The sequence below is a fragment of the Halictus rubicundus genome, chromosome 2 (assembly GCF_050948215.1).
Source record: "Halictus rubicundus isolate RS-2024b chromosome 2, iyHalRubi1_principal, whole genome shotgun sequence".
NCBI lineage: Eukaryota > Metazoa > Arthropoda > Insecta > Hymenoptera > Halictidae > Halictus > Halictus rubicundus.
This window is the reverse complement of record NC_135150.1, coordinates 28,885,944-28,911,582: the sequence shown is the minus strand read 5'-3', so window position 1 is coordinate 28,911,582 and position 25,639 is coordinate 28,885,944. Positions and strand designations below refer to the sequence as shown.

The 25,639-nt window shown below is 33.9% G+C and overlaps 5 protein-coding genes across 13 annotated transcripts in view; 3 read left to right on the top strand and 2 right to left on the bottom strand.

Annotated features, from left to right (window-relative positions):
- The first annotated feature begins 274 nt into the window (after positions 1-274).
- On the top strand, positions 275-4,747 carry Gint3 (GDI interacting protein 3). Of its 3 annotated transcripts, none has more exons than XM_076806487.1 (7): positions 275-460; positions 1,915-1,963; positions 2,067-2,184; positions 2,275-2,418; positions 2,538-2,943; positions 3,645-3,940; positions 4,024-4,747. In XM_076806487.1, the coding sequence occupies exons 3-7, from the start codon at positions 2,108-2,110 to the stop codon at positions 4,409-4,411; spliced, it is 1,311 nt and encodes a 436-aa protein (XP_076662602.1). In that variant the 5' UTR covers positions 275-460; positions 1,915-1,963; positions 2,067-2,107; the 3' UTR covers positions 4,412-4,747. The 3 variants fall into 3 exon arrangements, with proteins under 3 accessions (XP_076662602.1, XP_076662601.1, XP_076662600.1); XM_076806486.1 differs by having other exon boundaries at positions 276-449; XM_076806485.1 differs by lacking the exon at positions 275-460 and adding an exon at positions 730-818.
- Positions 4,748-4,880: 133 nt separating this feature from the next.
- LOC143365895 (synaptic vesicle 2-related protein) overlaps positions 4,881-25,639 on the bottom strand; it is a 358,886-nt gene continuing 338,127 nt past the window's right edge. The window contains exons 2-9 of one of the 4 annotated variants that reach the window (XM_076806480.1): positions 8,712-8,964; positions 8,445-8,675; positions 7,172-7,356; positions 6,881-7,077; positions 6,744-6,807; positions 6,534-6,659; positions 6,261-6,469; positions 4,881-6,079 (exon numbers count right to left, since the gene is read on the bottom strand). In XM_076806480.1, coding sequence (XP_076662595.1) covers positions 5,473-6,079; positions 6,261-6,469; positions 6,534-6,659; positions 6,744-6,807; positions 6,881-7,077; positions 7,172-7,356; positions 8,445-8,607 — 1,551 coding nt within the window. In that variant the 5' untranslated portion in view covers positions 8,608-8,675; positions 8,712-8,964 and the 3' untranslated portion in view covers positions 4,881-5,472. The other 3 variants (XM_076806479.1, XM_076806481.1, XM_076806482.1) reach the window with 3 other exon arrangements.
- Unc-119 (unc-119 lipid binding chaperone) lies at positions 10,122-11,916 on the top strand. Its single transcript, XM_076806494.1, has 4 exons — positions 10,122-10,553; positions 10,629-10,742; positions 10,827-11,126; positions 11,204-11,916. The coding sequence occupies exons 1-4, from the start codon at positions 10,409-10,411 to the stop codon at positions 11,329-11,331; spliced, it is 687 nt and encodes a 228-aa protein (XP_076662609.1). The 5' UTR covers positions 10,122-10,408; the 3' UTR covers positions 11,332-11,916.
- On the bottom strand, positions 11,428-13,659 carry LOC143365901 (sn-1-specific diacylglycerol lipase ABHD11). Of its 4 annotated transcripts, none has more exons than XR_013084615.1 (6): positions 12,991-13,659; positions 12,762-12,915; positions 12,344-12,709; positions 11,951-12,264; positions 11,795-11,865; positions 11,428-11,713 (listed from the first exon to the last, which is right to left on the bottom strand). XR_013084615.1 is itself a non-coding variant. In XM_076806492.1 (6 exons), exons 2-5 carry the CDS (start codon positions 13,104-13,106, stop codon positions 11,953-11,955), a joined length of 948 nt encoding a protein of 315 aa, XP_076662607.1. In that variant the 5' UTR covers positions 13,107-13,297; positions 13,545-13,659; the 3' UTR covers positions 11,428-11,865; positions 11,951-11,952. The 4 variants fall into 4 exon arrangements, 3 of the variants coding, with proteins under 3 accessions (XP_076662607.1, XP_076662608.1, XP_076662606.1); XM_076806492.1 differs by having other exon boundaries at positions 11,428-11,865; positions 12,991-13,297; positions 13,545-13,659; XM_076806493.1 differs by having other exon boundaries at positions 11,428-11,865; positions 12,991-13,186; positions 13,545-13,659.
- LOC143365892 (transmembrane emp24 domain-containing protein) lies at positions 14,477-15,696 on the top strand. The gene is made up of 3 exons (XM_076806472.1): positions 14,477-14,714; positions 15,042-15,385; positions 15,464-15,696. The coding sequence occupies exons 1-3, from the start codon at positions 14,588-14,590 to the stop codon at positions 15,611-15,613; spliced, it is 621 nt and encodes a 206-aa protein (XP_076662587.1). The 5' UTR covers positions 14,477-14,587; the 3' UTR covers positions 15,614-15,696.

Sequence of the window (25,639 nt, the reverse complement as noted above, 5' to 3'; positions counted from 1 at the left end):
CGCGATAAGGTAGTGTGGCCACGTTACCGGAAGCGAAACTTGTGTAGAATTTTTGTATGTGTCTAATACATCTACAATATGTTTATGTCATAGAGTATGTAGTTATATTAGAGATGAAACTTTCGTCGGAACTTCTTATGCCTGGTTCACGTACTGAGAGAGAATTTCCTCTCTGATAAAGGCAGGGGGAGAAAACTCTTATGTATGACCTTGGACCGCTTAGTTCACTTGCGAGGCAATTTATACCTTATTTTTTATCAAAAGCTTCTCTATAGGCTGTTATAGGCTTTCAGTGCACCGATCATAGTGACGCCGTGAAATAAGTCGAGACGTGACTTGAACCTTCATGTCTATGCGCTTTGAAGTTCAGAATGATTCGAGTTCCATCGAGTTCTGAACGTTGATGAGAATATCGAAGTATGACACATTAAACGTGACGTAATAAAGTGGTGAGCAAAGTGTGCGTTTTACTAATTCAATTCAGAGTTTTCTACATGTAATGAATAATGTACATGAAACTTTGTGGGGTTGGACCGAGAATTTCATGGAGACAATCAATAAATTAACACACGACTTAGTGGACACAGTGTCAAACACTTTTGGATTAACGTTCGATTCAAGCAATTTTATTCTTACCGATGTACTCCAACAAAAGTTGACTGATTATTTTCACGAATGCGCAGCTTTGTTATCATTCGACGACTTTCAATTGCAATTGTTAAAAGTTTTTTCGTTCACATTTATTAGTACCGTAGCTCTGATTTTCATCGCTTGGCACATTTACGGTCCAAGAATTTCTGAACAATTTATGGAACCAAGTAAGGCAATATACATTTTTCTCTTGATGTGTACATACGTTGCATTATTCCCTAAAAAAAATTCTTTGTACATTTACCCTAGCGAGTATAAGAAATTTTATTTTTTTATTATTTTATGGGATTATCAATATCATATGCAAACTTACACATATTATTTACGTTTATACTGCCTTAATAACAACAATTGAACAGAGGTTTTAAGTCGCATTAACTTATATTGTTTGGTATATTGTATATGTAAAGAACAAATCGTTAGTTGTAGTATTAACATCTACATTAGATGTAGTAATGTAATAAGTATCATATGATTTATTTTTTGGTTTTGCATTATTGTTAGTGCTACTGTATTTATAAATTGTTCGTAAGCTGCTTCTATTGTATGCATATACACAGTACAAATATATGATAACAAACGATAAGATAAATTTAGGAAATTTTCATTGTAACGATAAAACCATGTCAAATTTCAATTGTATGTTAAAAAAAAAACTACTATATAAAATGCCTACTTATCATATTACTTTAATACTGATTGAATATGAAATAAATATAAAATGATATGATTACATAGTACATAAAGTATTTTTTGTAAATTGTATTGCTTTATGAAATTTTGTATAATGAATATGTATTAATCTAATATCTAATATAATCAGAGCATGGTATTGGTAATTTAAATTAGTATGTTTCCAACTTGAGAAGTGTTTATATTTGAGAAATTACATTTTGTAAAATTCATGGATTCCAGTAAAAAGAAACAATGAAAAGTGGTTATTCAGTCTACTATTTTTAGGTTTTAATCTATTTTAATTCTTTTTTAAGTTGTATCAAAAATAAAATTTTGTATGAATTATAAATGACTAATAAGGGGGCATCAGATCTTGTTCTCCTTGATATTAATGAAATTTTGCAGATTTTGAATTGTTTTATTAATAATAAGTAACTATACAAAATTTCTATTATATGCATACACCAATTTTATAAAAATCCGTGAAAACCAGATCTAGAGCATCCCCTGTAAACTTGATGAGCTTCAGATTAAAAAATGACTATATAGGAATATTGCAATCGAGTATTATAATATCTATCATTTTAGATCCCGTATCTGAAGATTGTGACTCTTCATCAGGAGAATAATTTTTGGTGTAAGTAATTTATTGATTTATGAAATAATTGTAAGCGAAATAATTACAATTGCCTTTACTTTTGATATAATCAAAACGTATGAAACTTTTTTTTTCATTGTAGGTTTCATTTAAACAAATAGAGGTACCAGATAATTATTAAATATGGCAGACAAAATAAAATCATTCTTTCAAAAGAAAAAGACGAATGTAAAATTTATGAATGCTGGAAAAGGATATAAGTAAATTTCATTTTATCGTTTTTATTGTAATAGTAGAAAATGTGATTTAAAATAATGTTGAAGTAACATTTAATGAAAATTTGTGTACAGATTATCGGATTCAACAAGCACCTCTGCTCCACCTCCAGTAAGAGAACCAATAAAAAGGGTAGAACCTACAGAAGAAGCTAAAGTAGCTGGTCAAGCTGCTTTAGCAAGATTAGAAGCAAAAACGAATGCAACCAAATATAATAGGTAATTTATATTCAATAAAGGTGTATGTCTTGCTTTTTTATATTCTTTAATAAGCGAAACGTTTACTTTGATAAGTAAAAATAATGTAAATATCGTCTTCTTATCTATTTTTCTTGTAGGTCGTATGCAGCTATTAAAGCGCAAGTATTACGCGAATTGGAACAAGAAAAGAAAGCCCAGCAAATGGTACAACAGGACACTACAAGGTTGCAACAAGAATCTGAAGAATCAGTCAAAGATGAGTCAATGCTAGCGGTTACTGATGTCTATTTTCGTTGTGCATATTTATCCGACGAAATATTGTCGAAAGAGGAATGGAGGACAAGAATAAGAACTTTTTTGTATGATCAATTGCAAGGAGAAGAAGCTGGTCTAACAGCATGTTTAGTTATACAGAATTGCAATCCTAAGAGAGAAAAGGTTGAAGGTTGTGTTGAAACACTGGGAAGGTATTTAGAAAACATCATGAATAACCCAGACGCAGAGAAATATAGGCGAATTAGAATGCATAATAGAATATTCCAAGTAAGAATTGTCTTTTATTAATACACGTACATTCAAATATAAAGAATTCGAAAATGTCGGGTACCCCATGGTCGGGATATTGTCAAGTATCTCGATACAGTATTCTCTCCGCAACTGTGAAAACTTCGGGTCTGCAGAGTCACAGTTACAGAAGAGATACTACATTATTTCTAGTGTTCCGAACGTACAGAAAGATAGCAATTGATAAAGAAAAGGGGACTGAAGTTCAAGGCGTTCTCAAAAGCCTTTTCAATTTAAAAATCAAAAATCCTTATCTTTTGTTTTTCCTCAACGAAACTTTTGCCATCGTATTCGTCTCGTTTTCCTGATTAAAATGACATCGAACTCGATATAATTACGATCATAATTATTTGTGTAGCAAGCGGTTACTGTTTTCGTCGGACTTCACATTTACAGAATTCGTGTCTTTACCATAAATGTGAAGTCCGAAACTTCAGTCGCTTATTAAACATTTAATTATGATCGCAATTGTATCGTGTTGAATATTATTATGTCTAAGGGGGTTCTTCCAGTGATAGAGATAAAATTTTAACAGTTACGGTAGAGATCTTCTTCACACTTACGGAAAAAATACTCTATATTCAAGACCCGTCCCCACTCGACATATTTCCGAGTTCTCGTACATGTTCAATGTATCTGCTTTTTTATTTTTATTTTAATGTCTAATTAATATTTCAAAGGAGAAAGTACGTCCTATAGAAGGTACGATGGAATTTTTACACGCTGCTGGCTTTCGACAGACAAAGTTATTGCATAATGACGTAGAGGAAGACTTTTTATTGTGGAGCCCAGAGAATTGTGACATCGAAAACCTTAGCATACTACACAGCGCGTTAAAAACTGCCGAACCTTTTCCACTTGAATTAGATAGAAATATCCAAGTATTGATGCCTACGCAAGCAAGTCATAGAACTGAATTGCCACCAAATTTCTTTACTATAACTCCAGAGGAAATAAAACGGGAACAGCAACTTCGGTAATTCAAAACATAAGAAACAAACCATAATATATTATTTAATGAACTGAATAAATAAATTATTTTCTTGTCGATGTCAACAGAACTGCAGCAGTTGAAAGAAGCCAAATGTTAAGGACAAAAGCTATGAGAGAAAGAGACGAGAAACAACGCCTTCGAAAATATAAATACTCGTTGATTCGCATCAAATTTCCAGATAATATTATTCTACAAGGAACTTTTTTCATACATGACAAGTTCCGACTTGTATTTGACTTTGTTAGTGAAAACATAGCAAATAACGAGACACCATTTTGCCTAACAGATCTGACTGGTAAAAAGTTCAACGAGTCATGTTTCGATAAGACTTTACTTGAACTGGAATTGTTTCCCGCTGTTCTTTTAGCGTTTATTCCTACGGGTGATTCGGAGAAGCTATCTGATTCTGCAGGATATTTAAAAGAAGAATTACTTGCTTATATACAATCTTAAAACAACCATTTTATAACTAAATCCATTTTCTTGAAACATAATACAAATGATTACAAAATTTGATTAATAGTTTTATTACAACATCTTTAATCATTCCGATTATCAAACAGGCACATACGAAGGTATTCAAAATTCATTGATATAGTTTTACATATAAAAATATTAGAATCCGTATTTTACAAAGGTATTTTTAATACTTATAGGATTACATCTTTTACTCTTCAGATTCTGTTTATTTCTATTTTGTATACTGCACTGTATGTAAAGTTTCTATGTATGTATTATGTATCACTGTTATAATGATAGACTAAATAGCTATATTGCATTATATAGATTATTATATAATGTAATATATAATCCATTACTCTTAATTAGAAAATAAAATAGAATAAACAAGATCATGTTAATTAATACTATTTCTTCGTTATACAATAAATTATTATATAAATACAGAATTATTGAGGTTACAATCGCATAAAAATCAAATAGATCCTTCAATGTAATATTATTTATCTTAATTTGTGTTAAGGTAGTCAAATTATGGTTTTAGTTTTACATATTTTATTGTATTATTTATATGATATTAAAATACATAAATGAAATCAGAATTTTTACTGTGTGCGTATAGCAATTCTACATTTTGTGTGTTTGGCACTTACGTTATTATGTTAATATTTTGTATCAGTCTTTGTATGTTCTTATATACTTTTTAAAATCTACACTATGATAATCTATGTTTAACACATATATTATAAGAAAATAGTAATCATGTGTTGAATAATGTGTTAATGTATAAAATATATATATATATAGTTTATCTGGTTGATTTATGAGGTAAAATTATATACAATAAATAACCATGCATACATGTACTTATAAAACTGTAAAGAACTGAAATAAAGAAATATCAATAAATAGAAACAATCTTTTTTCATTACACAAAGATTGTTACTCGAATTATAATGAGATATAGTAAAACAATATTACATCAACAAAAATATACTTTGTATCTAGTCAAAACGTCTGAATAATATCAACAAAAAGGAAAATTGTAAATGAGTTTATCTTGCTTCTTGAGCTGATTCATTTAATGACTGATTTTTCGTTTCAACGGGCAAAGCAAGTGTAGCAGCAGCAGCACATAGTGCTGTCACAGCATATATTGCCATTGCTCCAGTAATAGACCATTGTAAAAATACTTGTGCTATGTATGGTGTGACCATCGCACCAATTCTAGCCATGGCACTGCAAGTACTTACTCCAACACTACGCAAATGGGTTGGATATACTTCTGGAGTGTATACATAAGCTGCTTGAAAGACACCAGCAATTAGGCCTCTGGCTAGAAAAATTGCGAGTGTCAATGCGATTCTGTTCAATAGACAGACTCTGCCTAAAAAACAAATCAGCATGGCGAACATTACTAATTGAAAAGCCATTGTTTTCCTTCTGCCGATTTTTTCGATCGCAAAAATTGTGGAAAATATTCCTGGGAATTCAGCTAATGTTGTCCAGAGAAGGTCAATATAATCACTGCGTTCCAAACGGCAATCCAATTGACATGTATCTTCTTTCTTATTTTCCCAAGAACTACACTGTTCGGACGATGTGTGAAACAGTTCCGTTGTCATCAATACTACACCATAGTAACAGAATGCTGTACTCATCCTAAAAGTTTTATCTTTATTAGGTGTAACTTGTCAAAATTATATGCTTCTCGCATATAATAAATATTAGAAAAAAAAAAAATGGAACAGTAATACTGTTTTTTGCAAGCAATATATGGCGTATATAATAATCTGAACATCCTGTATGTTAAGTCGTATTGTATATGTATTAAAATATTTACCATACAAGCCAAAGCAAAGTAGATGTTCTGCACATTTCTTTGCTTAGTACATCTTTCAATTTACCATGGTTCACTTGATAAAAACGATCCATAACTAATCTTCCTGGAGGTAAAGGCTTCTTATTTTCTCTTGCTACTCGTTCTAATGTGGAAACAGCTTTATCCATTCTTCCGGTTGACATATCAAATACCATAGACTCTGGTAACCACTATTATAAAATACAATGAAGAATGTACACAATTTTTATAGTATTATCCATTTGTATTACTTACAGGAGTGATAATAGCAAATACAAGAAGTGGTATTGTTGATAGAATGAGAAGCCACCTCCAACCAAAATTCGGCATTATTACCAATGCTATTGCTACCTCGAAACAAGCTCCAAGAGCCCAGAAGCACTGTTCAGAAAGTTAAGATTTTATTATTTTATGCAATGAAAGAAAAATATAAATAATTATTAAGATTTATTTTTGCATACGGACATCTAATAAGATTACACATTTTGCTCTCTGCTTGGCTGGAAGAAATTCCGCATATAGTGTTACTCTGAAACAGAAATAGACCAGTGTAATTAAATTCAGTTATTAGCATCCACTTATGCAGTTTACTAAATACTTACGATTGTGGTACACAACCAATGGCAAAGCCAACTAGTCCTCTAAGTAACAAAATCCATAGAAAATTTGGCGCAAAAGCACTGAAGAAAGCATAGTAAAGCAACAAAATTGCACAGAGTGTTAAGGATTGTTTGCTTCCATATCTGTCACTTAAGTTACTCCAAAATGTAGAACTCAACATCATACCTAGAAAAACAACCTACAAGCCATCATTATAAGGAATATATAAATATTAGAATTATTCTATAGGATTTATTAGATATAGATATTATATACTAAACAATTCATATTACCGTAGTTGCCAAAGCTTGTTGATATCTGGTAATGCCCCAGTCACAATGCAATGATGGACTTAAAATACTTAATATTGTTATTTCCATACTGTCCACCATCCAGCAGAGGCCCGTAAATAGAGATAATTTAACTTGAAATTTTCCAAATCCTAATGCATTGATAGCTTGTACTACAGTAAATGTATCTGTCAATGAATATTAAAATCAAATCAAATCGAATATATTGTATATTACTATTTATACAGAACATACAGTTACTTCTAGCATATTCAATCCTATTTCAAAAACAAAATACAATTTACAATGACTTATTGATTTAAACAATAGAATTATACATAATAAACATAGTTCATGACATTAAATATTTATATACAGTTTGTATACAATAATAATTATATAAGTAATGAAAGTTACATTGATTAATAAGGGAGGAAACAGAAGAGGAAGTAGTTACATAGTGTTATATATTTTATTTTTAAATTAAATTTTTATTGTAAGTGGAATTACATTGTTCAATACATTTACAATTGATACCTTACATAGTCTTAGAGGAAAAAATATAGTATGATTATATAATTAGTGAACGTAGGAGTAACTAATAATTTATAGAAAAGAAAGAATTAGTGACATGTAATATTTAACGTCCAATTTTATGTTAATAATTACACTGAACCCTAAACATTACAAAATCCAAACTTGGCTTTACTGGTAGGTTTTGCTGTACAAAACTTTTAATATCTAATTTAAATTTCCATTACTTATAAATTCTAATGCATTCATAAAAAAATGAACTGATACGTTACCATGAATTTTTTATTTCAAATGAGCGTGATTTATAAGCCTCGATTATATCAGAACTATTACAAAATTTGTTATTATGTATACGACAAAATATTTAACTTACTTAAATAATATGAATTATTATATTCCGTCTCGACGCATTGCTAATGTTACTTGTTAGTAAATTTCATATGTCTACTTAGAGAGGACTAAAGTAAGCTGCATTGAAAATCTTGTGTAAAATATATCTCATTCATAATAAATATTAATTGAAGCATTTCCCCGAAATCCACAGTTATTTTTTCATGCATACTTAGGAAGATATTTACACAACTTACATTTACCCACTCCTTTACAGATAAAATTAAGCAAGTTATCCTGCAGATAAAAAGTGTCAGTAATATTATAAAGAGATATCAGAGTTATTTAGCATACTTAAATAATTACACTATCTTTATATAAATTGTACAGATATTTTATAAAAATAATATACCATCTGGAATAACTACTACAGAAGATAGTTCCATAGAACGTTCAACATTATTTCCAAAATTTCTGCTACATCTTGAAATACTGTCTGGATGATCATTTAATTCCGAACTACGTAATTCTAATTCTCGATACGATTTGTTCGATATTTGATTCTGATTAGACATGATCGTTCATGTACCATGTATCCGAGATAATTACAAAATTAGGAAAACTCTGAAACACTCGTATTTGTCACTAGTAATGCAGTTAACCTATGTAAACAGTTAAAATAGATTAATTAATTGACAGAAATGTGAATCTTTAATATAGTATATGGAGCATGACAGGTTGCAGAAGGATGAGGTTAAGTCTTTATACTGTCCACTGAATTTATCGAAACAGGCATTAAATAATATGAAATATCAGAGAATACTATTCACAAATGTAGATTTGAATATTATTTAGCGTTCCTTGTGTGACTTAAGAAAATTATTAATTGAATTAGAAAGTATAAAATATTTGAAAGAATATAATGTCGCGTCCTATTAATTTTTCAGCCACGCACGCACTAGCAACAAAACTGCGCGCGCCATTTAAAAGTAACGCTGCTAAGCATGATAATTTCTTATATGCGTATAACAGTTTCAGTTTCGTAAAATAAAGAGAGAAGAACAACATATGTATAGTATATACGACAATAAACCCAGTTAATTTATAAGTAAACAGGTTTGAGTCTAGCGATCAGTAAAGAGTGTTATGATAAAGAAAGTGTCATATATCCTCTTTGTTGGTACTGTGCAAAAACAAGCTTCTAACTGGCTGCTAAATGTACCGTACAACCGGTACAACGTGTGTAATACTTACATCTGCTTACATCAGAGAGGAAATGAGAGTGCTCACGCCCGGGATTTTAGTGTCCCTGGTATAGTGCCGGCCCCTAGTCTAATTGTTAGCCTGGACCAGAACCTGCATCATCTTACCTGCATCATTAGCAGCGGATTCCAAATAATGCCAGAGTGGATGCTACTTCTATGGAAGAGGCTCTTCTACGTAGGCTCTGATCCAACCTAAAAGATGATGCAAGTTCTAATACACGCTAAAAAGATGATGCAGGTTCTGTTCCAGGCTAAAAAAATGGTGCAGAAAAGTGGGAACACTAAAACCCCGAGCGTGAGTACTCTCATTTCCTCTCTGCTTATATATATATATTATATGGCAATAGGTATACAGGGTATTTAAAAAATGTTGTACTTTCTTGAAAGGGGTGATTTCTGAGATCATTTGAAGTAACTTTTTCCGTAGCGAAAATGTTCTCCGTGGCGTTTTTATGGAGTTACTAGCGAAAAACACGGACCTATCAGAGTGCGGCTACAACTGAGCGTGGCGTTGGTGTTGGCCGAGCCGGAATCCGTCCGCTGTAGCCGTGCTCTGATTGGTCTGTGTTTTTTATTCACAACTCGTTCACAAAGCCGCGAAGAACATTTTCGCAAAGGGAACAATTATTTCAAATGATCTCAGGACTCACCTTTTTCAAGGAAGTACAATTTTTGGAACACCCTAGATAATACCGAATTACTGAGCATTGTTTCTTCGCCAATAGGAAAATTGTATGTGCCTAATAACCAATCAGACCCGAATTCTGTGATGAGCAAGTTCACTATCCTATGTGTGAATGGGTAGGGTCTCTATATTTACGTATAGTTTCAGGATATTTATGACTGACATTTTTAACGTGGCGCATGAATAATTGTCAAAATACGATGGAATGTCCGTAAGTTTATACAATGAAGATGTTATCGGATGGATAAACAATTTAAAGACTGGAAATGCTACATAAAATATTTGTAACGAAGAATGTATGTAAAAGACCCCTTAAAAATCTTCAATGAACATCATCTTACGTGTGACATAGCGTAAGAGTTATACGAAAAATATACGCTTGAACGTCAAACAAATTGTCTGCTTATGGTCTAATTATTATTAAAAATGAGTGTCGATAGCGAAAATAAATCAAACGAAGCTATTACTTCGTTCACACCGTCGGTAGATCAAGAAAATTCTGATAATGGAAACATTGAAAGAACTCCTATAACCCCAGAAATGGTGTTGCGCTTGCCTACGATTACCGATAGTAAGATATTTCTATTATAATATTTTTTTTATAACATATTTTTGATGAAATAATCATTGATTAATTTTATTTCAGAATATTTGTGTTCTCCAGAGGCTAATATCTACGACATTGATTTTACAAGATTTCAAATTAGGGACCTAGAAACGGGAGCAATATTGTTTGAAATAACAAAACCACCAGCTACTGGTAAATACTGACTAAAATAATTCCTGCAATGCTGTTTACGCGTTGCATGTATTCATATATAAATTTCTTATTTGTACATTATAGAATGTGATCCTGTTCAAGATGTAGAACCAGACTGTGAAGAATCTGGTTGCGAGGACACAAATACTGGTCGCTTTGTACGTTATCAGTTCACACCTCAATTTCTCAAATTAAAGACTGTTGGGGCAACAGTAGAATTTCTTGTGGGCTCTAAACCAGTAAATAATTTCCGAATGATTGAACGCCACTTCTTTCGAGACAGATTGTTAAAAACCTTTGATTTTCAATTTGGATTTTGTATACCAAACAGCAAAAATACGTGCGAACATATTTATGAGTTTCCTACCTTGCCTGCTGATTTGGGTAAGTTATAAGTCTGATTGTTTGATAGCTTAAAATATTAATCTTATAGTACAACTCTATTAAAAATGATCTTACAGTATCTGAAATGATTGCAAATCCATTTGAAACACGCTCAGATTCATTTTATTTTGTGGACAATCAATTGGTTATGCACAATAAAGCAGACTATGCATACAATGGTGGACATTCACACGATGTACTTTAGTATGCGATTTGTTGAATAGACTAAAATATGAAGAAACGTTAGTAAGGAATTTGCACTTTGCAAAAAATGATTGTGATATTGTAACACATATTGAACTAATTTAAAATTATAATTTTATTTCTTTGTACACAGATTTGCAACTGCAAATCTTTACGTTAACGCTTAAATACACTATTTATACATGATTCTTTAAACGTTTTGAATCGAATTTATATATTTTGTTGAATATTTTTGCATTTAAATCACAGTGATTAATTAAGCACATTATGTTTTAATAATGTCTAAAAGCCTTATCAAAATTTTACATTTTGACTAGTTGTTCTTCAATAAAACATGGCCTTATACGAAACTACTTTCCAGTTCTGATAAAATCGTTTCCAAGCTGTAAAACATTAAATATGCAATTTATGAAAATGTAACAAATAAGAAGTTAATAAAGTGTTAAAACTTTGTAAGTTCTTACCTGATGCAGAATCACAATTTGTTTACACTGTATACAATTGTATTTTATCTTTCTATTTTTCACTTATATATCTGTAATGTTATAAATTTCACATAAATACATATATATGTTTACAAAACGCATTACGTGTTTTTCTTATCTTGGTGTAATAATTACAATTACGATCGATTAATGAAATCAACTGCAATCTTCATAAAATCACTTGGTTTGTCTGCATGAACCCAATGATTGGCACCACTTATGTACAAGAATTCCGCAGAAGGAAACAATTTTCTAATGTCATCCTGATCTTCTACTTTTATATAATCGCTTAAAGCACCTCCTATAAACAGTGTTGGTCCCTTAAAATCTCTCGATTCTACACGTGGGAAGACTGCTATCTGTGATGTAAAATATTGTTCCAGTACAGGTAAATTAATTCGCCATTTATACTTTCCGACATCAGCTTCTACTATATTCATTATTAAGAACTGTAATTAAAATTTATTTTTAACCATTGCTATACACATTAAATTAAATTATCATAAATATGAAAAAACAATTATATACCTGACGTAATGGCACAGATTTAATAGCCTCTGCTAGCTGTTCCTCTGCCATTCTACGTGCCTTCGTTAATGTCGGACTAGTGCTTAGATTTATGCTACTCATAACTTTGAATAACTTTTCCATCTCCAAAAGCTGAGGACTGGTCCTCACTGGTGACATATCTACAACTACTAATTTTTCTACTATCTCTGGATAATGTAAAGCTACATACATCATTGTAGATCCTCCCATGCTGTGACCCAATAATATGGCTTTTTTAAATCCCAAATCATGCATGAGTTGAACAATATCTTCCGCCATGTTTTGATAAGTCATATCTGAAGAATGTGGAGAATCTCCATGGTTCCTTGCATCTATAGTTATTACCTATAAATACATTCCAAGTATTTCTTATATCAAATAAATTCCATGTATCTACCTTACGATCTGTTTGTTCGTGTAGTGACTTTGATAACATGTTCCAGTTATTTTTTGAGCCAAAGAGGCCATGCATTATGATAATAGGGTTCTTTGAAGCACCTGTTCCCTTCACAGACTCATAGGATGCATATGCAACTTTTACTGGTGTTGGACTTGAATGAAAATATATAAATATCAAAGTAAATAATAGATAATAGGAAAGTAGATACTTACGAAATCAAACTTACAAAGTTGCATTAGTATGTATACATTTGGATGATAGAGATGAATTAACAAAGTCTTGTCTCCAATGTTGCACAAAAATATTTCTACTTATCAAATAACGAAAGTTTATAGTTTTCATATTTATTTTTTGTTAGTTAACAATGGCAGTGTAATTAATTCTTATTCATATATATGTCAAAAATTTGCATAACATTTCCACTGTTTTAGAAAGATATGTACACACTTTATGTTATCTACTGATAATATATAATCACAAGCCGTGGAATAAATTGTGGACGTTAATAGCGATTGCAAAATATTTTGATAGACCTAAACAAATACAATATTTGCCTTATTGTATAAGAAAGTGACTTCGACCTAATTCAAATATATATATATATGTGTACATATATATACATGATATATGTGATCCAACAACATATCAACATATGAATAGTAGTAACATTTAGACACCGACTGACATTGGATCACATTCGGTCAAAATAGTTACACTTCACTTCTATCACTGTCCTATCAGCTGAAAATTATTTGTTGAAACGAGAGAACTTTCTTTTACCGTGACAATTTATGACCGACTTGCATTTTAATAATTATCGAGTTGTAGTCATTAATAAACATTTAATATTGAATTTAATATTGCAATTAGAAAATTGGTATCGAGTATCTATTTACTTTATTGTTCATGTTCCTAATTTGGATGACCTTGATACCCTACATACATACAGTGTTGCCGTTTGTATTTCCTTGAAAGGGATAATTCCTGAGGTCATTTGAAGAAACCTTTTCCTTTGAGAAAATGTTCTCCTTGGCTTTGTTAAGGATTTATTAACAAAAAACACGGACCAATTAGGGCGCGGCTACAGTGGACGGATTCCGGCTCGGCCAATGCTACCGTCACCGTCTGCTTTTGTTGCGCCCTGATTGGTCCGTGTTTTTCTTAACCACGGAGAATATTTTCGCAAAGGAAAACGTGACCTCAGGAATCACCCATTTCAAGAAATTGCAATATTTTTAGGACACCTTGTATACTTACTGTATATAAGTCTAAGACCTAAGAGATCACTGGATGAGGAAGAAGCAAGGTGTAAAGAAGAAATGGCAATCAACAAATTTGGAACGCTGTATACGCATGCGCATTGAATATCTGAAGATTTAGGGCTATATTTATGGTAGTTTTACTTTCGAACGCATACGCATGAAAGTTCTTAATAAAATGTATTGTGCTATGTATCAGCATGAGAAAATGGTTAAATAAAGGAATATGGATCTGATTGGTCATTGGAAACATGTAATTTTGTTACGGGGTGTAATGGAGAACAGTAAACTAAAATTGAGATATTCAGCCTTAAAATTATATTTCGCTTTTAATTACGATACCTATACACTGCCAATTGAAAGCCAATATAAGTAAAAGCACATGTAATGTCCTCTGTAGTTTTACATAAATTTCGCAAATGAACGTAAGTACATCTATGTGTACCATTAATTCCATGATGGTCTGCATACGTGGCGCTGTGGTAGCAACATGTCGCTGTGAAGTGGCAGAGCTAAGAATCGGCATATGTCATTTTTAATAGGTTCACAGTGTAAATTGATAAAATGAGGTGGCTTATTTCTTGTTTATTTCTAATTGTTTTAAGCAAAAGTGCAACCTGCTATTTCATAACTGTGGATGCACATGCCGAAGAATGTTTCTTTGACAGAGTGGAAGCGGGAACGAAAATGGGTTAGTTTTTGCATAGTAAACTGTCTTTAAACAATTTTTTGTGATTATAATTACATTTCTGGAAAATTTATTATATAACTACTCCGATATTTTGGTATCAATTGATATTGGTCATTTATTACTTTATTGTTACTGTCTAAATTTGTATTTTGAAGACGGATTTGCAATGTGCGAATTTTCCAGGTAGATTGCAAAATTAATGTAAACAAAAAGCAACTATTTTTTTTATTTATTTACATGATTCATCAACATTAACAAAAAATACATTAGCATAATTTTGCGTAATTGAAAAATGTATCTTTTAATATTATTTGTAATATCTTTTAGGTCTCACATTTGAGATAGCCGAAGGTGGATTTTTAGATATAGATGTTAAAATAATTGGTCCCGATCAGAAAGTAATTTATCAGGGTGATCAAGAAAGCAGTGGAAAGTATACGTTTGCTGCGCACCTCTCTGGTGTTTACACATATTGCTTTGGTAATCAGAAAAGCAGTATGACACCAAAAGTTGTAATGTTTAATATGGATATTGGTGAGAACCTGAAACCTGTAGAGCATACATCGGATGGGAAGAATGGTGATGACACGAATCGCAGTAAAATAGACGACATGATTAAAGAATTGGGCACAAGTTTATGGGGGGTAAAGAATGAACAAGAATACATGCAGGTGATTAAAATATTTTCGTTTTATGATTCTAAAATCCACGAATTTGAAAGATCAACCAAACTAATTTTTTATTCTCAGGTACGAGATCGAAACCATAGAGCTATCAACGAAAGTACCAATTTCCTTGTAGGCATATGGGCTTTCTTCGAAGCTATGGTTTTAGTTTGTATGACAGTGGGACAAATTTTCTACTTAAAGCGGTTCTTTGAAGTCAGAAGAATTATCTAATTTAAGGCACATAATAAGAAATTCATAAACTCATTGTACATTTTTTATGTGACTAAGTTATAATAAAATTACAAAGTTCCAACTTTTTGAATTCCTTCTCTTTTTGTAATTTGTAACATGAGAAACCTCAGGTACAATGTTCGATAACAAAAGATTTAATAACATCACTAGTAGTAGGAGTTAAGTTTCTTTGATAGAATTATTCAAATAAAAATTAAGCATAATTTTTAAAAAGTGAATACTTAATTAATATAATTTCTAAAATTAAATTCAGACTCAGTAGTTTGTCTACTACTTAGGTAAATCAATATAAAATTAATTTAATAGAATTACAACATTTATAACGTTTGTAAAATCGTTGTATGGTTATATAGGGTAATATAATGTAAAGAAACTTAATAGATATTAACTATTTTATAATGACAAAATGATTTCGAAAAATAATTGATATTTGTAAAAACGTATATTCCAATAACACAAGTAATTCAGTTTAATTTGATCATTAAAGTAAGCGAGAAAAATACAAAAAGCTACAAAATTAAAGTACTTTAATAATTAAGTATCTCGTTATTACTACTATAATTTTATATAAGAGAAGTGTATTTTAGAAGTCCTTTAGAACACATTACAAAAGAATTATACAATAAATAAAAAATTCGAGGGCCAAAAAATGGCTTGTATTTCTTTTTAAATAAATTTCTAATTTGAACAATAATTTAACATTTTTTAATTCTAATACCTTCTTTTTTAAAATAACATTATTTTTACCCTAATGGGTAAATCGATTGAGTAACTTCCTACAAAATAAGTGTTAAATAATCCCAAATGTAATGTGCGGTAAACAATTTCGTCATTTAATTATGCTATTTAATCATTTAAATAATTAGTGCGATTGCTTTTCGAAAAGTACTATTAAACAGCGATACATTAATGAAAATAGTATTTTTTATTTCATTTCGTTTCGTTTTAATCGCGTTACTTCGATATGATGAGTTGTATGAAAAAATTGAAGGTAGAAGTAAATCGAACGTTGTTCAACGTTTTAAACCGTTCTCTTTTTTCTATTCTGCCAGCTATGCAGGTCCGAATTTCGCGAAAATCTCGAAGCCATTCACCACAGAGCTCTTCTCGCCAGGTAACTCGTCTGATTCGTGAAGCAGGCGTGAGAATAAATGAATAACATAAGAAGGGTTGTAGGAGTACTCTTCCGGTATTCACCCTAGGGCTCTTAAGTCAGAAAGGCTCATTGTCCGCTCCTTCTCATTAGATGCCACCTAGCAGTTCCATCGACCCCACCAAGTAACAATACTGTGGATGCTTTTTTCTTCCTCCTTGATCTGTAGCTGCAGGAAACACGAGCGGATTTCATGTCTCGGTGTCTGCTCTAATCCCGGCCATGACTATACCGAAAGACAATACTTTCGTTGGTACGGTTGTCCGCATAGAACATTCGAAGGGGATGCTATTACTGGCCAACGCCGCAAGCCCTGTCTCTCAGAACTTCTTCACAGCCAGTATTCAATGAAACCTCGAAAATCCCGCCAAAAAGTTCTATTTTCTAGTTAAATAAACAATAAATCGTCGTTACACAGAAAACGACAATCCAGGGACAAGTTTATTGAGAGGTTGCTCGTTCTGGACACATTTCTAATTACTAGACTACGGATTTTTGCTCAAAATAAAGATTTCCCAACTCAACTGTCGGAAACAGAATTTCGCTGAAAATATAGTTTTCCGTTTGAATAATTTTCATAAGAATAGTGTAACGATATTTGGAAATTATTCTACTGCCTCCACAATTTTCTATTTTACCAAATCAAATAATGGTTTCAATCGTGACTTACAATATTATGTAAAAGTTTAATCATTCTTTCATATCTTTTTGACGAAAAGTTCAAGTTCTAATTGTCTCGAATTTCTTCTTTGTATATTTTTCAGTTTTAATTTATTTATTTGTGTCATTGATTACTATCATTCCTACATGGTTTTACACGAAAGGCTAGCGATGAAACATGAAACCGTGTACATACATATTTACAGCTTCTATATTTTAAGAATATTATATTTCCTAAGATCAATGTCCTCTCGAGAAAATGATCCAGAATCAGAATCGCGCAACAAAACAGTCCATCAACGATGACCGCATCATTTACGGTTCGATCGTATGTATGTTATTGAGCTGTTATGTCAGAGATATCGTCCGACGTAGAACACTCATCATCGTTCATCATCGTTTGTGTATGAAATCGATTGAAACGTGCAGAACGAAGCGAACCAGTTAATAAGACTACTTACAATTAGCGTACTTGAAGCTGGAAATCTAGTGGCGAATAAATAATTATTATAGACTCGGCAATAAATAATTAGAAATTCTATCACACTATCTACAATATCGACAATTCCTGTATAGTTTCATACACAATCCTTGCAACTTTCATAGCATTCTTTTATCATTAAACGTCTGACTAATATATTAGTAATTGTTCTGAAACGATGAGGACATATTTTTATAATAGCGAATAAGTGAAAGTTGCACATAAATGTTTAAAAGCTTTCACTAGTGCGTCTTCCATCTTTTCACTATAAAACTTGTTTACGCTGGAGAACAAGTCTGCAGAATGTTACTAAAAATGAATAGAGTAAAAATTGACCGAGCCCTCGGCTGACTGTAATTTCAGGAAAAAAGCATAATCACGATGATCCAACGATTTCGTCAATTATTTTTCAAAATGTGTTAAATAAACTGAAGACTCCAATGTTGTCATCGGTAACGGATTGATAGAACGAAAAACTGTTTAGTCAGTTATTTTATCGTTTTTATCGTTTTATAGATTTCTCAGTCGTGTTTAGGGTGATCTAAAAATGGCGCTGTGTGCCACGGAAATCGGAAATTCCAGTGCACTCTCTAAAATGTCCTCAGGGTGTTTTCGAGCAACCTCGATCCTCCGCGTATCTCTTTAGCAAGATCGTTGTCTTTCCCTGGAAATTCGACCGTGGAAAGTGTCCTCGTCTTAATTGTCCGACTCTCTCGTCACAACTCGAATATCTGCAAGCCATCCGCGAGTGTTGGCGATGCTGACGAAGGACACTGTGTCTGGAGAGTGTCACTGTCTTCCGGTGAGACGTTGTTGTTCATGCAAGTGAACATCTCGCCATTTTATCGCCGACACATCGACCGATATCAACAGAATTTCACGCGATCGATTACCCTCTACAGCAAAAGATGATCAGAAAACTGCGGATTTTCATGCGAAATGAAAACTTTTTGAATTAATTGTGGAAAACAGAAGTTAATGAAAAATGAATTCCTTCTTTCGATAATTTTAACACGCCGAGAATTACGTGAGAACATAAGTTCCTGTAATGCCTTCACAGTTTTGTATTTCATTCATTGTTGTCAAAAATGCATGCAGTTTTATGATAAGTTAATTTTTTCAGAATATGAGACTCTTAAAAAAAAAAAGATTGCACAATAGTTTTGCACATTCTGTTTTTAACTTACAACTAATCCGCAGTCTAATTGTCATTAGTTACGGGATGATTCCGTACTGGCAACTAGACTGCGAAATTCTTTCTATTTTCAACGTTTCGATAACGTAACTCCTGCGTCGTCCTGCTTTCAATTTCTGAAATTATTTTTGATTTGTATACCAGCGAGGAAGAACCAGCGGTGGACCGTTAATTTTGGGGTCCCGGGCTAACACCGTTTGGGGACCTACCCAATTAACCCGAATTAACTCAAGTATCGAAAATTTTTGTATAATTTATTTTTTCTTAAGTTTTTAATTCAAATTGTTTTTATTTGCGGCCCATAAAGTCCACGCCTAGATCCGCCACTGAAGAACCGTCGGTTTTTGATCCAGCTAAAGAAAATGATTATGAATGGTTCGTCTAATCATTATTGACAGTAAAATCATTTGATCAGGATGAAGCTTAACGTTTGCGGAACACTTGATTCTTGATTGAATATTGTTGGTTGTTTCAACGGTTTCGCACGTTTATTCGTTGCACCATGCGGAGAGCCACGAGTCGACGATTTTATTTCGTTTCAGTAGTCGTAAATTACATGTAATCGAGCTGGTGTGAATGTCGTTAATGATTTTTTTCACAGCTGCTTACTGACGTGTAATATGAAGCACAATGGTCTTGGTAATTACCGAGTTTGCTAACTGTTCGATCTGATCGTAGTTTCATATAACAGGCCATTGTGAACGCCGATGGAAAGCGAAACATACGGCAGTAAATTTTACGCCTCCATCATGCGATATGTGACCGGCGAAAATAATATTTATAATCGTTGCGTTTATAAGGAACTGGTGATTCAAGCATTGCGGAGTTCCCCAATAGATGTTAATAAAATAAATTTGATAATGTACTACCTAAAGATACAAGTACAAGTACCTAGACAAGTACGTTCATTATAAATAAATTTAGATAACTCGATCGTCTTAGTAATTCTACGCTTTATTGCATGTAAATCAAGTCGAATTGCTCCCCGGTGCCTTACGGTGCATATTTTTAAATGAAAAATTCAAGAATAAGAAATTACATAAAATAAAAATTTACGAAGTTGATGATAAGCCAAATGTTTATCTGTCGGATAGTTATCGCGTTTTAGTAGTGGAGTAAATTGTTATTATAGAATAGTATTTAGTTTATAGGATATGATTTTTAAAGCACGCACGATGCACAGTCACGTATGCCATGAAAAAACGTTTCAGTAATTTTGCTAGTTTCCAATTACGTTTAGTGAAACTGCTCTATAATTTAACGCTCTGTTTGGCGCGTGCGTTCTTGACAAGAAATATGCAAATTTATGGTGGCAATTGGACGTTCCTGTCGAAGGGGTCCGAGGGTATAATTATCGCTGTCCTATCAATGTCTGAACGAATTCGGCCGACCGGAAGAATTTTAAATATCAGCCTCTCTATTCAAGTTATTCACTAGGAAAATTGACTTCCCCATTTCGCCGCTTTTGTGTGCGATTTCCTTTCTGGCTAATTCAGAAATCGCCGTGGTTGAAGACCTTTCTCGGCTGACTGTGAAAACGATTAAGGATCAACGAAATCTTCAAAGATAACATTAATTATGAGACGACCAAAATTGAAAATGCAGTTTATCTTCACATCCTGTGTGGAGATAAAAGACAACGAAAAGCTGTCACAAGATTAAGAAGAGAAAAGAAAAGATTAAGATTAAGAGAAAAAGCTAAATAACCCAGTACCAAGAGAAAATGATTATTTCAAGGTAAAAATAATAATAATGCTCCATCGAAGATCGTGTTCATTTGGTAGAATGACAAAAGGATTTCAATCGCCTGTGCCGGTAAAATTTCGACATAAATCTCATTGTTACACCCGATAGCCGTCATTAATCCTTCAGCTAATCGACGGTAATGTTCATTCCTGATAGAAGGAGGAAGATCTAGGGGATAAGTTGCTAGATTTATCGGGGATAGGAAGAGCTTCATCCAAACCGGGAAGGAAAAACGGTGTTAATTAAGGAGAGCGATCACACGTAACGGTATAATTAAGGGGCAGAAAGAAGAATTAGAGTCAGTGATTCCGGCAAATAAACGCCTCTTCTTGCAAAGCATTAATCGAACGTGCGGGGAACACGGCTCGTTTAACAAGATATAATGTATTTCCTTCGCGATGCTGCGCGCACGAGCCCGAGGGTTATGGAGTCGTTTGAACAACGTCGGAAGTCCAATAAACACCGCAACACGGAAAAACCCGTGAATTAGCTGAAAATAACAAAAGCGCGGAAAACTGCAATAATTAATGCAACGCTTCAAGAACGATTCGGAGAAAGGCTATCGTAAAATGTTCAATTTTACTTTCTTCTCGAACGGCACAAAATACAGCAAGGAGCAAAACTGATTACACACTATTTGAAACAACATAACTTTTTTAAAATTAGATCAAATGACTGGAATGTTATTGAGAAGTTAGAAGGATTAGTATATTACTAAAACATTACTGGAAGTTTGACCGATTAGTAGCATTTAGTCGAACGAAATAAAAAGACACAGTGGACATAGTAATCGACAAACTGTTTACTTTCTCGATACTACATTACCATAATAACATTTGTTTGCGGATGAGAAACGTCGTTCTGTTTTAATTAATCCGGTTTGCTGTTTCGGCGGACACGGTTGAAAACAGGTGCTTCGTTCGATTCGTATCGCTAACAATAGCGAGAGTAACTTCTCAATGAACCGGTGTAATTATCCGACCAGAAACGTATTTACACGCAAAAAAGTGGTTTATCGTGTTCATCGATGCGAGCAGTTCTCTGCTTTTCTTACTAATGACCCAGCTTCATTCGAAAGGGAGGCGAACTTTTAAAGGCGATGGTTGTACGTATATCCTTTTTTCCACGGTTTGTCAAAATTAAAGCGAGAGAAAAATCTCCTTCGCTGATTAGAAGACTCATTCTAGCAAGACTAAACGGAAAATTTTATTATTTCTCTACAATACAAACGCTTTTTTCAAATTTATAAACTTGCAAGTGTTACGAATGCATCAAGATCCGGAATCTAATGATCACTGCCGAACAAAAATCAAACACACTGCCAAAAATCTAGTCAAAGTGATTTGGCCATTCTAAAGCTATGTTCACACTGAAGCAACATCGACCGACTTTTTGTTTATTCTGTTGGTTGCCAAACAATCAAGTCATTTTACAGCTATAGATATTCAGTCGTTAAAACGACGGGTTCCAAAAGCTCTTTCTATTCACGATTGTTGAGATTATTGAGATTCAGATTCGTGGGGAATTATCCGATAAATCGATCGAAATAGAAAACTAGAAAATCGTCGACAGAACGAGAAAAAACCACCCCTACGTTTCTCCTGATCGTTCGGACGAGGGGTGGGGAGTGGTGGGGGCCTTCAGAGTGAAATCAAGATCCTCCGGGGTCCTCCGCGAAAGAAGGGGTTGCATTCGGGCAGGAAGAAAGGAGCTGCTAATTGACACGAGCGATTGCACGTAACGGTATAATTAGAGAGAAGAATACGGAGCCCGGACCGGTGCACCGATGAACCAATGAACCAGCCATAGAGCGGCGAGAGGGGAAGGAAAGAAACAGAAAGGCAGAGAGAACCAGGGGAGAGAACCAGCCGGCGGGTTTCGACGAGGGTAGTGATGGGCATTTAGTTTTCGCCGCATCGTGAGTTTTCAAACAATTTCGAGGATGCTGCGTGCCGGCACCTCCCAATTAGATAGATAGCCCTAGTCCTCCTAATTAGATTAGATATTACCCTAGATAGCCGTCGCCTCGCTTAACATTTTGTCCACGGGAAACCTATCGACTGGGCTACACTAAAAACAACATCTCGATAGCTCTCCTATCGATAATATTAGATGTTGGAAAACATTTTTTTTTTTCGAAAATATAGTTTCATGTAATAATGTAGTCACCATTGATTTTGATCTGATCTTATTATGCATCCCTTTACTGCTAAAATCTGAAATTCTACTCACAACAAATGAGTTAATAAATTATTCTCGAAGTTGCTGTTTGCAATGAAATTTGACACGGATAGAAACTCCGTAAAGCGAGAAAGCGCGAGTTTTAAACTTTTTGCTACACATTTTTAACCGCACATCGTGCATGTACCGACATAAATGTAACTTTCTGTCGATTCCAGCTTAAATTCGATTACAATTAATTAATCTAGGAAGAAAACCGCACGAAAGTTTTCCGGTTCCTAATAACTGGACTGTGGATCGTTGTGCAAAATAAAAATTGTTCAATTCAATTGCACGAAACAGAAGTCGAGCCTCCAGTGCACGGATGAATAAATACTTTCATTAATAATCTCAACAAGTTAAATAAACAACAATTTCGCCATGTGTCCCACAGACACAACCGGCGCACCAGAGAGTTAAGTGAAAATACATTTCCGTTTTAATAATTTTAACGAGTCGAAATAATATAACAACGTTGCTCAATTCTGCCGATCTTTATGCAAAATAAAAATGTTGCGCGTCGATTGCAATACAAGTTACAAATAATATAATTGAGTACTTAAAATCTTCTGGTATTCTCGCTATTTTGTGTTTCGTTTCGTTTCATTTTTGTGACATATAGGTAACAGACTTGAGTAAGGGATTAGTAAATTGGCTGTTAATTAGTCGGTTTTAACGGACTGTTGCGTGACCATAAAGTGTTTTAAGATTCTCTGAGATTTTTGCGCGCACCACCTGCTTTTGTTTGCTTGATTAATCCGTAAACAGAGGTGACTACACGTACAGAATATTGAACAGAGATCGAAACAAACAGTTGTCTTTTGTCTTTGAAAAACTTTTGTTCAAACTTCTACGTTTCGTTTAAGTTTTGGATGGAAGAAAACATTCGAAGTGTAAAATAGAACATTTCATTATCTCTTAGATTGTTTAATACAATTATACTGAACGTTAGACGCTAAGTTAGATTAACACGTTCGGCGCCGCGTCACCCATATTTGCAATTGTTTGTGCAGGTTTTAAAATGAATTTTTACGTTGATATATTCATTGTACTAAACTTGATTAGGATCTGTAACATGCAAGAATGTTGGAGGATTACTCGGTATCATACATTTAATTTTTTGCAATTTTTATTTCATTAAATAACTTACTTTGATTTTATGGAATTTTTCGGGCTTCTAGTTGGGCGTTCAAAGCGTTAAAAAGTACAAGAAAAGTAGTATCTGATATAATAGTAATAATTTAGTAATTCTTATCAGATACGCTCATGTATCCACTCTTCAAACATTTGGATTCACAGATTAATAAAAAATGTAAAATATTTTGTACAAATGCTTTTCCTTTGCTTGCTAAACGTTTACCTCGATAATATTTCTGTTTCGGAAAATCAAATATTTTTACTTTAAAGATCTAAAACATATATTATACTTTATAACGTTCTTAAAGTATTTTAGTCTTGTATTGCAAGCGGCGTTGAAGATATTACTTGATAGTGAAAATGGATGAAGGAAAGCGTTAATGTTGGCAAGTAAGTATGGCTATTCGCACGTAACGAAGTGAACCGCGTAAAGATGGGTCCGGCAGAAAGGGTGTCAGGTGTACGATCTGAGAAACTATTTCAAATTTTCCCGAGGCTTCGAGTTGCGTTGAGGCCATCGCTAGTCGGGGGATAGGGGGGTGGGGTGGGGGGCTCCCTCTTCGGGAGAAGCGAGCAGGAGAGACCGATCCCGTGGTGTGCAGGAGAGACAAGGCGGCGGGAGAGAACGAAACGCACCACGGTCTCGTGGATTCTGCCTGCACTCTGCGACCATTCCGCAGTTACACGTCGTCCAAGTCGGTTTCGTAGCGTACCTTGGTCCCTGGCCGATTGCCACGAGGCACCACCGTTCTTCAGGATGCTCGAAGAGCCGAGCCGCCGAGCCACCGGCATCCATTGATCCTCGATCCTGATCCGGACACCGTGGAAACACCGGCGGTCCTCGATCCTGGAAAATCCTCGGACGGCGGAATTCCCGTGCCAAATATGGTTCGGCTCCCTTGAAACTCTTCTCGGTAGCGATTCTGGGCCCGTGGTGAACGGTAAACAGGACATCGACGAGGAGACATCCCGCTAGGATCTTCGACGTCGTCCTCTTCCACGAGAAGATCTATCGAGAGAAGATTTCGGCTTTGTGGTCTCAGTGACACTCCGATCTTCGCATTCGACGAGAATGACATGCCCCGAAGAAGGTCGAGAGGATTTTAACGCGGCCACCGACCGAGAACGATGCCCCGGCGAACAGAAATGACAGAGATCTCTTCGTGTTTGGTTTCGAGTGGTTGCCGGACCAATCGGAATGAAAATGTGCTCGTTTGACGAACAGGTGACAAACACTCTGCCGTTAATGCCGAATGCGCACAGCGTGGAATCGTTGCGAGACGTTTCGTGATTCGACATCGTTCTCGGGATCACTATGAAAGATCGTCCTGGACCATTCTGTTCACTAATTCTAACGAAAAGATGAACGTTTAACACCGCGATGACACAAGACGAAACACGTACCTTGCATCT